The sequence below is a fragment of the Leucoraja erinacea genome, chromosome 8 (genome assembly GCF_028641065.1).
Source record: "Leucoraja erinacea ecotype New England chromosome 8, Leri_hhj_1, whole genome shotgun sequence".
Lineage (NCBI taxonomy): Eukaryota > Metazoa > Chordata > Chondrichthyes > Rajiformes > Rajidae > Leucoraja > Leucoraja erinaceus.
Genome location: NC_073384.1, coordinates 36,247,963 through 36,262,412, shown reverse-complemented (window position 1 = coordinate 36,262,412; position 14,450 = coordinate 36,247,963). Strand labels below are relative to the sequence as shown.

At 41.6% G+C, this 14,450-nt stretch overlaps 1 protein-coding gene across 1 annotated transcript; it reads left to right on the top strand.

Annotated features, from left to right (window-relative positions):
• Positions 1–1,223: 1,223 nt before the first annotated feature.
• ccr6a (chemokine (C-C motif) receptor 6a) lies at positions 1,224–12,100 on the top strand. The gene is made up of 2 exons (XM_055639459.1): positions 1,224–3,241; positions 8,643–12,100. The coding sequence occupies exon 2, from the start codon at positions 8,661–8,663 to the stop codon at positions 9,735–9,737; it is 1,077 nt and encodes a 358-aa protein (XP_055495434.1). The 5' UTR covers positions 1,224–3,241; positions 8,643–8,660; the 3' UTR covers positions 9,738–12,100.
• The last annotated feature ends 2,350 nt before the right edge of the window (positions 12,101–14,450 follow it).

Here is a 14,450-nt window from a genome sequence, read left to right as displayed (position 1 = left end):
GTTACAAATCTTACCTTCAGCGGCGCTGCAGTTCTGCTACTGACTGTGCGCGTGACTTTGGTGCCTTTGAGGGAGGGGGGCGGGATTAAAATCTAGTCTTCTACTGCCTGTCGGCGGCGGATTTTCTCGGGCTGCTAGCTGCTGAAGAAAAATCGATCGGATTTCCGTTCCCGATTATTATTATTATTTTTTAATCGCGAGACAATTTAATACTTAGATTAAAATAAAAAGCGTCTTCGAACGCCCTCAACGCCTACAACGTGACGGATCGCAAGAACGGGACAAAACAAAGGGTAAGTCGTGTATTTCACATCTAAACGTGCTTCTTGGGATGGCTTTAATCTAATTTTACATTGCGAAATTGTGATTTGGGCCCCATACAAACCGGCAGTGTTTTTCTTGCCAATATGGAGTTCAAATTCACCGCAAATGCAACGTTCCAATCGATCACGTTCCAGAAACACCCACTCGCAAGATGATTTAAATGCTTTTTTTTGGACAATAATGTCATAAGAGCATCTAAATCGATTATATTTTGTGTTATTGTCTATCCACAGTCAATATTTTTATACTAAATATCAGTTTTAGTTCCATGTATTGTGCAAATAAAAGTTTTTTTTATTATTTGGAGTGGATTTTTCTAGATTAATTTATGGGAATTAAACATTAAATTCCTTCCATCTGGGATATAAATTCATGGCAGTGAGATTTAAAAATCATGTTATATTGTGAATTCTTCTGTGAATGGGATTAGTTTGTTATTTGGGTACTTAGGCTATTTAAAAAATATATCCTTTCCTTAAGAATGGAATCTACAGGACTTTCTTAATGGGAAAGTAGTGGGCAGAAAGGCATGTCATGCGTGGTTTGAAGCGCAAAAACATGTAGTTTACAATGCCATATTTGAAAAGTTGAGGAAAAACAAGGTGTACAGAGTTGCTTATTGGTTACAATCTGAGGAGTATGATGATACTACTGATTATGATATGCCAATGTACCACCTAGCAACTGATCTTCTCCATAAAGCCAATCTATTACAAGAAATTGTAATGTATTTACCTATCTGTTATGGATTTACAGCATATTATACAATAATATTATAGTTCTGAACTTGCGAATATCACATTTTTGAATTTTCATGGCATTCCAGGTGTGAATTACTATTACAACGGTCAATTTTGTAATTAACTACAATTAGGTAATTAACTAATTATATGCTTTAATTTCAGGTCATCCAAGTAAGATGTTTTATATTTGTTTCAGAATGCTTCAATCTATAATAACTGAAAATTTCATTCAGTTCTCTTGATTTTTAAGAAAGTTATGGGCTTTTGACTGTCCTCGATCACAGCTTTGTGTTAAGTCAATGGAAAAGCAATAGGGAAGAAGATGCTAATTTCCGAGTATGAAAATGGCCATAACTTTTTTAATACTGAATATATGAAAGTGAATTAGGTGCCAAATTAAACTTCTTTTTATGCTTTATCTGATGGGATAAATTGCAGACTTGATTTTTTAAATCTCAAAATGTTGTAACATATAGTGTGTTCCAGATTACAAACATCCTCTGTGGTGAGACAAATAGCCAGGGTTACAAGTTGATGACGTTTCATCAGAATTGGTTGCAATAGATCACTAACCTGAAAGTTAACTCTGTTGCTCCACAGCTATTGTTTGATCAGCTGAGTATCTACAGCATTCTCTGCTGCAAAATTGCAAAAACAATGAATTAATTATTAAGTAGGAACAAGGAACGACAGACGCTGGTTAATACACAAAAGTACACAAAGTTGCTGGAGTAAATCAGTGGGTCAGAAGCATCTCTGGAGAACATGGAAAGGTTCCATTTCAGATTCAGACCCTTCGATAGTTATCCACGTTCTCCAGGGATGCTGCTTGATCCGCTGAATTAATCTAGCACTTTGTAATTAATTATTAAGCCCGTTGTGTCACTTTGAGGCTATGAAGAATAAGTCTTAAATGCAAATTCTTTCCTGATGAAAAAGATTGGTCTGGCACATGGAACAGGTCTTTCGGTCCACAATGTCTGTGCTGAACATGGTCAGGTTAAACTAATCTTCTCTGCCTGCATGTAATTCATGTCCCTCCATTCTCTGCATATCCATGCGCCTGTATAAAGGTCTCTACAATGCCACTATTGTAGCTGCCTCCACCACCTGGCAGTGCTTTCTAAGCATTCACCACTCAGTGTGTAAAAAGAAAACTTACTCAGCACATCAGCCTTAAACTTTGCTCCTCTAGCTTTAAAGCTATGCACTCTAGTCTTTGCCATTTCCATCCTGGGAAAAACGTTCAGATTGTTTATCCAATCTATGACTCCCATAATATTATATACTTCTAATAAGTTTCTGCTGTAATGGGCAGCACAGTGGCGCAGCAGTAGAGTTGCTACCTTACAGTGCCAGAGACCCGGGTTCGATCCTGACTATGGGGCTGTCGGTACGGAGTTTGTACATTGTCGCTGTGACAGCATGGGTTTTCTCCAGGTGCTCCGGTTTCTTCCCACACTCCAAAAACATGCAGGTTTGTAGGTTAATTGGCTTCTCTAAATTGTCCCTTGTGTGTGGCATAGAACAAATGTATGATTGATTGCTGGTTAGCACACTCAGTGGGCCAAAGGGCCTCTTTCCACACTATATCTCTGAACTAAACTCAATCTCTGACATTCCAGAGCAAACAATCTAAGACTCATCTAACTCCCCCTGGCCTATTTTAACAAAAGGTCCACCCACATTAAAATTCTGAAAATAGGTTCCTAGTGGCCAATGATCTGTTGGTGTTGACGGAAATCTATAAAGAAGAACAAAGTGCTGGAGTGCTGAAGCCAATTAACCTACAAACCTGTACGTTTTTTCCATAGAAAACCCACATAGTCACAGGGAGAAAGTACAAACTTCGCACAGACAGCCGCAAGTCTACCGCTGAACCACTGTGCCAACTGAACAATAGTAGACTGCAATGCAACCAATGCTCAATATACATGCGTGTTTGGCTGCTTCCCACTGATGTGAACACTCAGGCTCGTGTTTCATTTCAACAGAAATTAAAATCATATGTTGTTTTTCTCAACAGGCAGTTGATATGCGGCTCCAGTCTTGTACCTGGCTGTCATACTGAAAATTATGCATCTGTAGACATCCTCCTAACTGACTAAAGCACAGAGAAATAAATCTCTGTCTGGAGTTTAAAGACCCCCTCTTGGAACGCAGCAAGTTTAAGAGTAAGTTTTATTTTTTGCCGTCCCCCCAGTTTTTTCTGTAAGTTAATACATTTGTTGCCTGCAAAAGGTTAACACCTCCAGTGGTCGGCACAATGATAGAGCTGCCGCCTCACAGCGCCAGAGACCCGGGTTCCATCCTGACCTAGGGTGCTGTCTGCGTAGTGTGTGCATGTTGTCCTTGGATTTCTTCCAGGTAATCCGGTTTCCTCCCACATCCCAAAGACATGCGAGTTTGTTGGTTATTTGCTCTCTGTAAATTGCCCCTAGTGGATGAGAAAGTGGGATAATATAGAACCAGTGTGAACGGGTGATCGATGGTCGGTGTTTCCATGCTGTATCTCTAAATTAAACCACCAATGGTAACCCCCTCATAATTCAGGCTGTGAATGTGTTTCTGCATGAAAGGTTACCCCGCGTGGGTTTTCTCTGGGTGCTCTGGTTTCCTCCCACACTCCAAAGACATACAAGTTTGTAGGTCTTTCAGCTGAGGTAAAATTGTAAAATTGTCTCCAGTGTGTAGGATTGTGCCAGTGCATGGGATGATCACTGGTTGGCATGGACTTGGTGGGCTGAAGGGCCTGTTTCCGTGCTGTATCTCCAAAGTCTAATGTCTAAAGTAAAATAAAGTCTAAATTTACCGCCCCTTCTGAAACAGCAGCACAAACAAGTTTGTAGCAGGGTTTAAAAGATTTTTTAAAATGTTGTCTTTCTGTGGTAGCAGGATGTGTTGAGCACCTTTTTTCCAATGTTGATAGGCTGTAAAACAAACCAACCCAAAATAGGTCGCAGCTGGTTGAGGACAGGAAACCCTGCAGTGTGATTAACTGACATCCAGTCAGCAGTTCCTGAAAAAACACCACTGGAAATCTGTGGTATGTGCGTGACTTTGGTTCACAAGCTGCAGCTCTTTTGGGTCAGTTTGGACCACAGCCTCACAATGTACCTTTAGAAAGGTGGTGAGGAAGAATTTCATTATTCTGTGGAGATTGACAAGTTCTTGATTAGTAAGACTCACAGTGATACAGCATGGAAACTGGCCCTTTGCCCCAACTTGGCTAAACCAACCAACATGCCCCACCTACACTGTCAAAGGTTATGGGGAGATGGCTGGAGAATGAGTGAAGAGGGAAAGATAGTTCAGCCATAATTGAATGGTGGAGTAGACTCGATGGGCCGAGTGGCCTAATTATCCTCCTATGACATGAACTTAGGAGCTTTGTTCTTGCCTCTTTCTTACTCTTTATATATCTGAAGAAACTTTTATTATCCTCTTTTAACATCCTGCATCTTCCGTATTATTCTTCATTACTGTTCCACCGTTATTCCTGCTATGGTCCCTTTCCAATCAACTTTAGCTAGCTCCTCCCCCATGCTTCTGTAGTGGCCTTTGCTCAACACTAATATCGACACATCCGTTTTCATCTTCCCCCTCTCAAATTGCAGGTTGAATTTTATCATGTTATGGACACTTTATCTTAAATTCCCCAATCAAATCTTGTTCATTACACAATACCAAATCCAGAATTGCCTTTTCCCTGGCAAGCTCAACTACAAGCTGCTCTAAGAAACCATCTTGTGGCACTCTACACACATCTTTGGGATATAGAAGGAAATCAAAGCATCTGGAGGAAACTCAGGTGGTCACAGGGAGAATGTGCAAACTCCACATGGACAGCAGCCAAGGTCAGGATCGAACCTAGTTTGCTGGAGCTGTGAAACTGCAGCGCTACACTGTGTGCTGCTCAATGTCAATGAGCATGGCACTAACAACTATTTAACGAGCTCTACAACAAGTTTATGGGAATCCAACAAATTCCTATTATCATAGTGCCATGAAGACATGGAAAGAGATCCATGCTTTGACTCCATGCTGGCTCTCTGCACAGCAGTCTGATAAAATCTATTTCCCCCTACTCCCTCCCTGCATGTTTATTTTCCTTAGCTACCTACTCGATTACCTTGTTAAATCTTTGATGGTCTCTTGTTTCCACCATCCACATGGGCAATGAATCTAAGAGGATGATGGAAACAGAGACATAGAATGTAAAACAGTACAGCACAAGAACTGGCCCCTCAGCCCACAATGCCTGTGCCAAATATGATGCCAAGGCCATCATTTATCTGTTTGTACAGAGTTTGTATGTTCTCTGGTTCTTAATTAGTCAGGGTGTCAAAGGTTATGGGGAGAAGGCAGGAGAATGGTGTTGAAAGGGAAAGATAGATCAACAATGATTGAATGGCTGAGCAGATTTGATTAGCCAAAGGGCCTATTTCTGATTTATGAAATGTTACAAATAAATGCTCCTTGACGATCTATTCTGGGACCTCTATAACAAAAGAGAATATTGTATACTGAACTAACATTTGTTGATAATGTGAAACTGAATGGAGTAGTACATGAGAGTCTGTTAGGTTAGACAAGCACACCTCTTCAACCCTCACCCTGAACACCGGCGTTCCACAGGGCTGTGTGCTGAGCCCCCTCCTCTACTCCCTCTTCACCTATGACTGCACACCTGTACATGGTACTAACACCATCATCAAGTATGCAGATGATACAACGGTGATTGGCCTCATCAGCAACAACAACGATGAGTCGGCCTACAGGGAGGAGGTCCAGCGCCTAGCAGCATGGTGTGCTGACAACAACCAGGCCCTTAACTCCAAGAAGACCAAGGAGCTCATTGTAGACTTTTGGAAGTCCAGGGGCCGCACGCACACCCCCATCCACATTAACGGGACGGAGGTGGAACGTGTTTCTAGCTTCAGGTTCCTGGGTGTTAACATCTCCGATGACCTCTCATGGACCCACAATACCTCAACTCTGATCAAGAAGGCTCATCAGCGTCTCTTCTTCCTGAGGAGACTGAAGAAGGTCCATCTGTCTCCTCAGATCCTGGTGAACTTCTACCGCTGCACCATCAAGAGCATCCTTACCAACTGCATCACAGTATGGTATGGCAACTGCTCTGTCTCCGACCGGAAGGCCTTGCAGAGGGTGGTGAAAATTGCCCAACGCATCACCGGTTCCTCGCTCCCCTCCATTGAGTCTGTCCAAAGCAAGCGTTGTCTGCGGAGGGCGCTCAGCATCGGCAAGGACTGCTCTCACTCCAACCATGGACTGTTTACCCTCCTACCATCCGGGAGGCGCTACAGGTCTCTCCGTTGCCGGACCAGCAGGTCCAGGAACAGCTTCTTCCCGGCGGCTGTCACTCTACTCAACAACGTACCTCGGTGACTGCCAATCACCCCCCCCCCCGGACACTCCTCCCACAGGAAAAACACAATGTCTGTATATATGTTAATGTAAATATTTATTCAAATCATATGCTATGTCGCTCTTCCAGGGAGATGCTAAATGCATTTCATTGTCTCTGTACTATACACTGCAAATGACAATTAAAGTTCAATCTGAATCTGAACGTCACCTATCTATGTTCACCACAGATGCTGCCTGGCCTGCTGTTAATCCAATATTTCTGTTGATGTAATAACAAACTTATTCTGCATGGTGTTCCTTTTGCTTATCCACTTCAATACAATTGTACAGCACAGAAACATGCCCCACGGCCCAATTCGTCCATGCTGTTCAAGATACCCCTTCTAGGCAAGTCCAATTTGCCCATGTTTAACCCATGAACCTCTAAACCTTGCCCATCCACGTACCTGTCCAAATGTCTTTTATAGCTTATTATTGTATGTCCTTCTCTGGCAGTTTGTCCATATATGTACCACCCTCCGTGTGAATAAGCTGCCCGACAGGTTCCGCTTTCACCTTCAGCCTGTGCCCTCTAGTTCATGATTCCCCAAACCTGGGAAAAAGACTATGCATTCACCTTGACTATGCTTCCCATGATTTTATATACCTCTATTAGATTACCCCACAGTCTTTTAACTGTAGTATCTTGCATTAAATCCCTTAGTAAATGGAAAGAGCTTGCTTTTATTTTCTCCATAAAAAAACCTTCAGGATTTTACACACTTCCTTATTGTTTAAAATTGTGGCCATGCCTATTAGTCCAAGTTATTATATCTATCAAGACCAACGAGGATGTAGCCAGAACTCGCGTGCTTGAGCTAATGGTTGGGCAGGCTCGGACTACCTTGGAGGCTGAAGGATGATCTTATAAAGGTATAAATCATGAAGGGAATAGATACAGTGAATGCCCAGTCTTTTACCCAGCCTGGGGGGGGGGTTAAGTACCAGAGGACATAGATTTATGGTGAGAGGGACTAGATGTTATAGGAACCTGAGGGGCACCTAATTCACTCAGAGGTTGGTGGGTATATGGAACAATCTGCCAGAAGAGGTATTTGACGTATGCACTATAACAGCAATTAATTAGACAGGTAGATGGAAAGGTTTATAATGCGGGCAACTGGGACCAGCTTAGTTGTGGCATCCTGGTTGACATGGATGAATTGGGCTGAAGGCCTGTTTCTGCACCATATGACTCTATAAGAATGCAATCTATTTTAATGTAATTGTACAGACTGCTACCTTCTGTTGGATCCCATTTGAATCCCCTGAGCTCTGATGTCACCCTTTGGGCTGGTATTTGGTGGGTTGGCCCCAATTTAGTAAGGCACAAGAGTGATAAGACCCCTAAATGAACATCACCTATCTTATATCCCTGTGATGGATGTTTATGTGAATAGTGTTGGTGTGTGTTTTGGTTCTTTTATTGTATTGTATGGCTGCAGAAACTACATTTCGTTTGAACCTCATGTGAGGTTCAAATGACAAATAAAGGTATTGTATTGTATTGTATTGTATTATATCCATGACCAGAACATTCAGATGTGTTGAAAATTAAAGTTAGCTACTGTACGTAATTGACAGCAGGGCTTACAATAAACATTGGCCAGTACCACACAGGAACAGGCCTTTCAGCCAACAATGTCTGTATTGAACATGATGCCAAGTTAAACTAATCTCCTGTTTTTATTTGTTCTCAAAATGCTCTTCAACTGAAATGCCAGTCATCTGGCCAGACTCGTTTCCCGATGCAAAGGCCAGATCGACTAGATCATACTGTTTCAGGAAACCCTCTTGGATACACCTAACAAATTCTGCCCTGTCTAAGCCTTTGACAATATGTCCCAGTCAATATCGGGGAAGTTAAGAAGGATCCTTGCCCAAAACATTGCTTATCCATGTTTTCCAGAGATGCCGCTTGGCCCGCTGAGTTATTCCAGCATTCTGTGTTGTACTTGTAGAAGTTTAAGTCACCTAACACAAGGGACAATAGAGAAAATAAAAAGTTAGTAAAGGCTGCGAAGCATCTGGTGTTGAACCATTGAAAGGTTGGCATGTTTTTTTTGTCTAACAATTATAGTCGTATAAACAATCCTATTGTTCTGTACTTTAGCAATCATTCATTATGTTTATGTCTTGCAGACACAACGACCAAAAAAAATGGATAATTCCAGTGCAGGATATGAAGACTATTTGTTAAATGAGTACACTACTTCTTTTGATTATGAAGATGTGGAATTCTTGTGTCGCACGAGTGACGACAAGAGACTTTCATCGCTGTTCATTCCGATTTTTTATTCAATCATCACTGTCATTGGCATAATCGGCAATGGTTTGGTAGTGATCACCTACATGTTTTACAAGAAAGTTAGGACTATGACTGACATGTATCTGGTGAATTTGGCCATTGCCGATATACTGTTTGTGGTTACCTTGCCATTCAGGGCTGTGGACGTCTCTGGAGGTTGGATTTTTGGAGATGTTGGGTGTAAAATTTTGATGGGCATATACAGTATCAACTTCAACAGTGGCATGTTATTGCTAGCTGTCATTAGCATTGATCGATATGTTGCTATAGTTCATGCAACAAAGTATTTTAATTACAAGGGAAAGGCACTGGTTTACAGCGAAATTATTTGCACAGTCATCTGGATCGCTGGAATCGTTGTATCAATGCCGACATTCATTTTTAGCACAAGTTACGAGTTTAACACAACAGGAAAAAAGGTGTGCGAGCTTCGATACCCAAAAAGCTATTCAAATATAGGGAAAACAGTTGCTACAACAATACAACTAACACTCGGCTTCTTTATACCTCTGTTCATCATGGTCTGTTGTTACTCTCTGATAATTAAAACGCTTCTCCAAGCTCGAAATTTCCAGAGGCATAAGGCTTTACAGGTTGTAATAGCTGTGGTGGCAACTTTTGTAATTTGTCAAGTGCCATACAATGTGGTTGTAGTTTATGACCTATTTTGGACAGAGAGCTGCGAGGTATTCAAGTTGATGGCAATTGTCCGCACGGTGACAAAATCCTTTGCCTTTTTCCATTGTTGCTTGAACCCTGTCCTCTATGCCTTTATTGGCGTTAAATTCAGGTTTTATTTTTTGAAGATTCTCCAAGATATCTGGTGTTTAAGCAAATGGAACATTTCTGCAAGGCCTTCCAGTGAAACATTTGTGTCAAGGCGTACATCTGGCTTTGATACTGACAACCTATCATCTTTTACTGTATGATTATCAGTGTTTTTTTTATCTATGCATATCCTAAGACAAATTTCACAACAAGCATTTAAGTGTATTTTGTATCACCTCTTCTCCTTTCAAATTTTATATACTGCTTAAATAGTCAAGACTAAAGCGAGTTTAATTGTCATCTGTACTGACAATGGAACAATGAAATTTTTACTTGCAGCAGCATAATATAGTTACAAGTCTAGTTACTCACTCTCTCCACAGACCATTTATATTTTGTCCTTTCTGTGAATCTATTGATTATGTTTATGAAGATTCACGAGCAAATGACTTCCACAGAAATAAAGCTGTATAAATGTTCTGTTCCTTAGTACAAAATATATCCGGGGTTTCAAACTTGCTACCCATAAAAATTAAATTCCGATGAGATTGTGTTTTACGATTTTTCACAGTTTAAAAGCAGTGCATTTTAATGAAAGGTATTTAAGAGATAGTAGAAAAATATTTGTAATCTAGTAGCACAGTTGGGTACATTACAGATTTTCACACAGTGATCCGACTTGCAAGATCCACATCACACCATTGTGGTAAACGAAGGATACTGCGAAAACCCAGAACAGCACCCAGCATCTCCTCCCGAATGTAGAAGTCTGTGGTGTAGATTTTGTCTATTTTGTAGTGAGGGGGCCACAAAAGAATAAGGGGAAGGAACAAGCCCATGATTGATGTTAGGAAAGGCTGGGAAAAGTCCACAGCTGGACTCCAGCTTAGTTTTGCATGTTTTGACAATGCCCCAGAGTTTTTGGTAGAGATGACCGTATTTTGCAATATAATCAGAATTGATAAATTTGCCGGCACAATAGCGCAACAGTAGAGTTACTTACAGCAGCAGAGACCCTGGTTTGCCTGAACTCGGATGCTGTCTGCATGGAGTTTGCACGTTCTCCCTGTGACCGCCTGGGTTTTCTCTGGGTGCTCCGATTTCCTCTCACACTCCAGAAATGTGCAGGTTTGTAGGTTAATTGGCTTCTGTAAATTGTACCTAGGTTGTAGGATAGACCTAGAATACGGGCGCATGGCCAGAGGGCCCGTTTCCATGCTGTACCTCTAAACTAAATTATAAATAAATCAGGGTATGGTATGGTATTTTATTTGTCACATGTACTGAGGTACAGTGAAATTCATTTTTGTATACAGTTCAGTAAAACGATAACTATACATTTTAGATGGGCATCTCAGATACAGTACTAGTATATAGCAGTAGTACACTGAGACCGTATACAGAGTCACCAGTTTGGCCCCATTTTCAAGTCCCAGTTGTTGTAAGCGCAAGGTTCTTGACCTGAACATCTGAGCCCATTGCAGTGGTGGTGTTGCAGGGTTGGCCTGGCCTGAAGAGAACGTGCAGTCTTCTACACCTCTGTTGAAAGTAGGTTATGAACATTTCCAGGATGTACATAATGTTGTTATCGCAAGAGAAAGATGTTATCTAAGTGGAGGCACATAATGAGTCATTGTTTAATTTTGGATGAAATGTATTCTGGCTACACTTGCATCCCCTCTCTCTCTCCGTCCCTCCCCGCTCAAATCATTGTTCCAGCTTCAAAGCTGTCTTGTTGAGTCTCATTGTCTGTGATTCGTTTTCATTTAACCCACAGATAACAATGGCCCGTTTCCTTTATCATTGTTACTTTTTTGCAAATCTTTCATTCATTTGCTCTACAGTATATCTCTCTATATCACCATCTATGTCTCTTGTTTCGCTTTTCCATGACTTTCAGACTGATGAAGGGTCTCGACCTGAAACATCATCTATTCCTTTTCTCCAGAGATGATGTCTGACCTGCTGAGTTACTCCAGCTTTTTGTGCCTATCTTGTCAGTAATTATGTTAGTTCAAATTTCTGGCTATTTTTGAGATGAGCAATGCTAATATTCTGACTGTTAAACAGACTGTTAACATTGGATTTCTCTGCAAGATGTTACGGGCTATTTAGTGAGTTGAATGAAATCCCAAATGTTATTCGTCTCCTCCGTTACGTAATGGAATTGTAATTTTCATTGTCTTTATTTTGATTGTCGGACCACCCACATGTCACTAGCATTATGTAGGTGCACAAGCAATGGAGGACTTATCTTTCTCGGGAACTCTGCATTGAAATGGACTGCACACCTTGCAAAGGTCCTTTCCTCGGCCACACTGCTGTGGGGAATGCAGACCTGAGGCCAACCATCTCCAACAGAAGAATACAAAGAAGTAACAGAAGGAGATGTACCATAGCGGTTTTCTTCATAACCATATGGATAATGTCTGTATTGACTGGAGTCAAGACTAATGCAAGCTGGAAACCAGATGAGTAAAAGCCCATTCTTTAAATTAAAAATGGAGGTGGTACTGTTTTCTTTAACGTGTGGCTGGCCGATTGGAGTAAAGGCTTTTAATCATGAAATACCTTATACTGTATTTTATAGAAAGAAGTAGGTACTACTGCACCGTCCAGGTGCATGGACAGGATTGGGTGGATATGGGCCAAACGCAGGTTAGTGGGACTAGTGTAGATGGGCCATGTTGTTCGGTGTTGGGAAGTTGAGCCGCTGGGCTTGTTTCTCTTTACTTTCCTATGCTACTGTGATGAAACTACAGATTTCTGCCTTCTAGTCTTTCAATACCATTAATTAAATATTTTGGCAATTGTTTCAATTTAGTTTATGGTCATGTGTATTGCAGTTACAGTGAAAATCATATACATGTCTATACATGATTACAGTCAAACCATCCACTGTAAACAGATACTGGATAAAGGGAATAGCATTTAGTGCAAGATGGCGTCCAGTAAAGTCTAATTAAAGATAGTCTGAGGGTCTCCAATAAGAAAGATGGGAAGTGGGGACAATTTTCTAGTGAAGGTGCAATCCAATGCAGGTGGTAACTTTGAATGTGTACAATATGGACTGTATGTTAGTTGCTTCCTATCACCAAGTATCTTATCTTACACTTATTAGAACCCCCTATTCCATAAACCTAGTGTGGCAAAAATGAGTTATGTCATACAGCATGGAACCAGGCTCTTTGGCCTGTTGAATGATGAGACCCACACACAGCGGTTATAACTCATAGTCTTTATTACAGTACAAGCGGAGGGAATATAACCTGCTTTCATCCCCGCGGTCTGCATCAAATCTAAAGAGAGACAGTGATGCACTAACTAATAAGACCGGTGTGTCCAAGATAGGGATAAAGATCTAGACTGGCCTACTTAAGGAATGTGCAGTATGCATAATCTGTGTGGTGATATGTATATAAAGTAAAGGCAGACTAATCTACATCCTTCCTCTTAATGAATTAACTCCTGTAGTACTAGTTCATCACTAACGGCAAAGAAGGGCCGGATTGGGAGTGGTAATCTGTATTGCTTGTCTGGCCACCCGTGCTTAATGTATGAGGAGAGCGAGCATAAGGTATCGTCAGCAGCAGTCTGGACCCAGGTCCTCCAAACAGCACGAAAGAACGTAGGAAACCGTCATTAAAATTAAACTGTCTTCATCCATGGGTTTCTCGCACGTCTTCCGACAGAGCTCGCGACAAGGTGTCAGCCAAGTGCATGTCCTTGCCATGTTTGTAAGTTTGAACAATGTCATACTTCGGCAACTGTAGCAGCATACGTTGGAGGCATCCTGGAGAAGCGTGTATCGGTATGTTCAGAATGTTGATTGGGGGTTGATGGTCAGTTTCAATCGTGACCGTTTTTCCCGAATTAAACTTATTGCAAGCTAAAATGACCGCTAGCAGCTCCTTTTCAATCTGAGCGTGGCATTGCTCCGTGTCGGTCATGGTGCGAGAAGCATAGGCAATCGGCCTGTTGCCATCCACGTTACTTTGGAGGCAAGCTGCTCCTAAACCGTGCTGCAAGGCGTCACAGGTCAGTGTGACAGGTAGCTTAACATCAAGTAGCTGAACATCAAACACACAGGTCAGTGTGACAGATAGCTTAACATCAAACATCGACGGTGGGGGCACGACATTTGTTGTTTAAGAGTGTCGAATGCCCTCTGCTGCTGTTCATGCCAGGGCCAAACAGTGTCTTTGTGAGTGAGCTGGTACAGTGGGGCCGATAGCTCACTGAAATTCGGAATAAATTTCCCCAAGGAATCTCTGCAGGCTGAGCACATCTGTGGGTGCTAGGAACTCGTTAATTGCAATAGTCTTTGATGGATCGGGGTTGAGGCCGTCGCTGGTGAACACATGCTCATAGGTCACCTCGCTCATTCGGAATTCACACTTTAGGGGGTTGAACCTGAGGTTGATCTCCTTGCCGCAGTCCAGAACTTTCTTTAAGTTTGCGTCGTGTTCTTGAACTGTTTGTCCAGCAACAAGAATGTCATCAACAATGATAGAGCTTGGTTAACCTGCAAATAGTTGTTCCATTGTGCGCTAAAATATACCATGAAAGTGCAGTGCTCCCTGTTGGAAGAGTAGAGTTACAGTGCCATCTGGCGTCATGTGTCTACAATTCTGAGCTTCTTTATTGTCCGAGAAAAAGTGACTTCTCTACCAGGCATCCGCATTGAGAGAAAAAGTGACTTCTCTACCAGGCATTGAGAGAAAAAATGACTCATCTGACAATAAAGAAGCTCAGATTGTAGACACATGACGCCAGATGGCACTGTAACTCTACTCTTGGTAGGCCAACAGGAGAAATATATAGACTATATACATAGATATAGATATTTGGACTATATATAGAGAGAGACAGAG

Excerpts from the sequence above, each read along its gene's own strand:
- ccr6a (XM_055639459.1), top strand. The coding sequence starts at position 8,661 with ATGGATAATTCCAGTGCAGGATATGAAGACTATTTGTTAAATGAGTAC.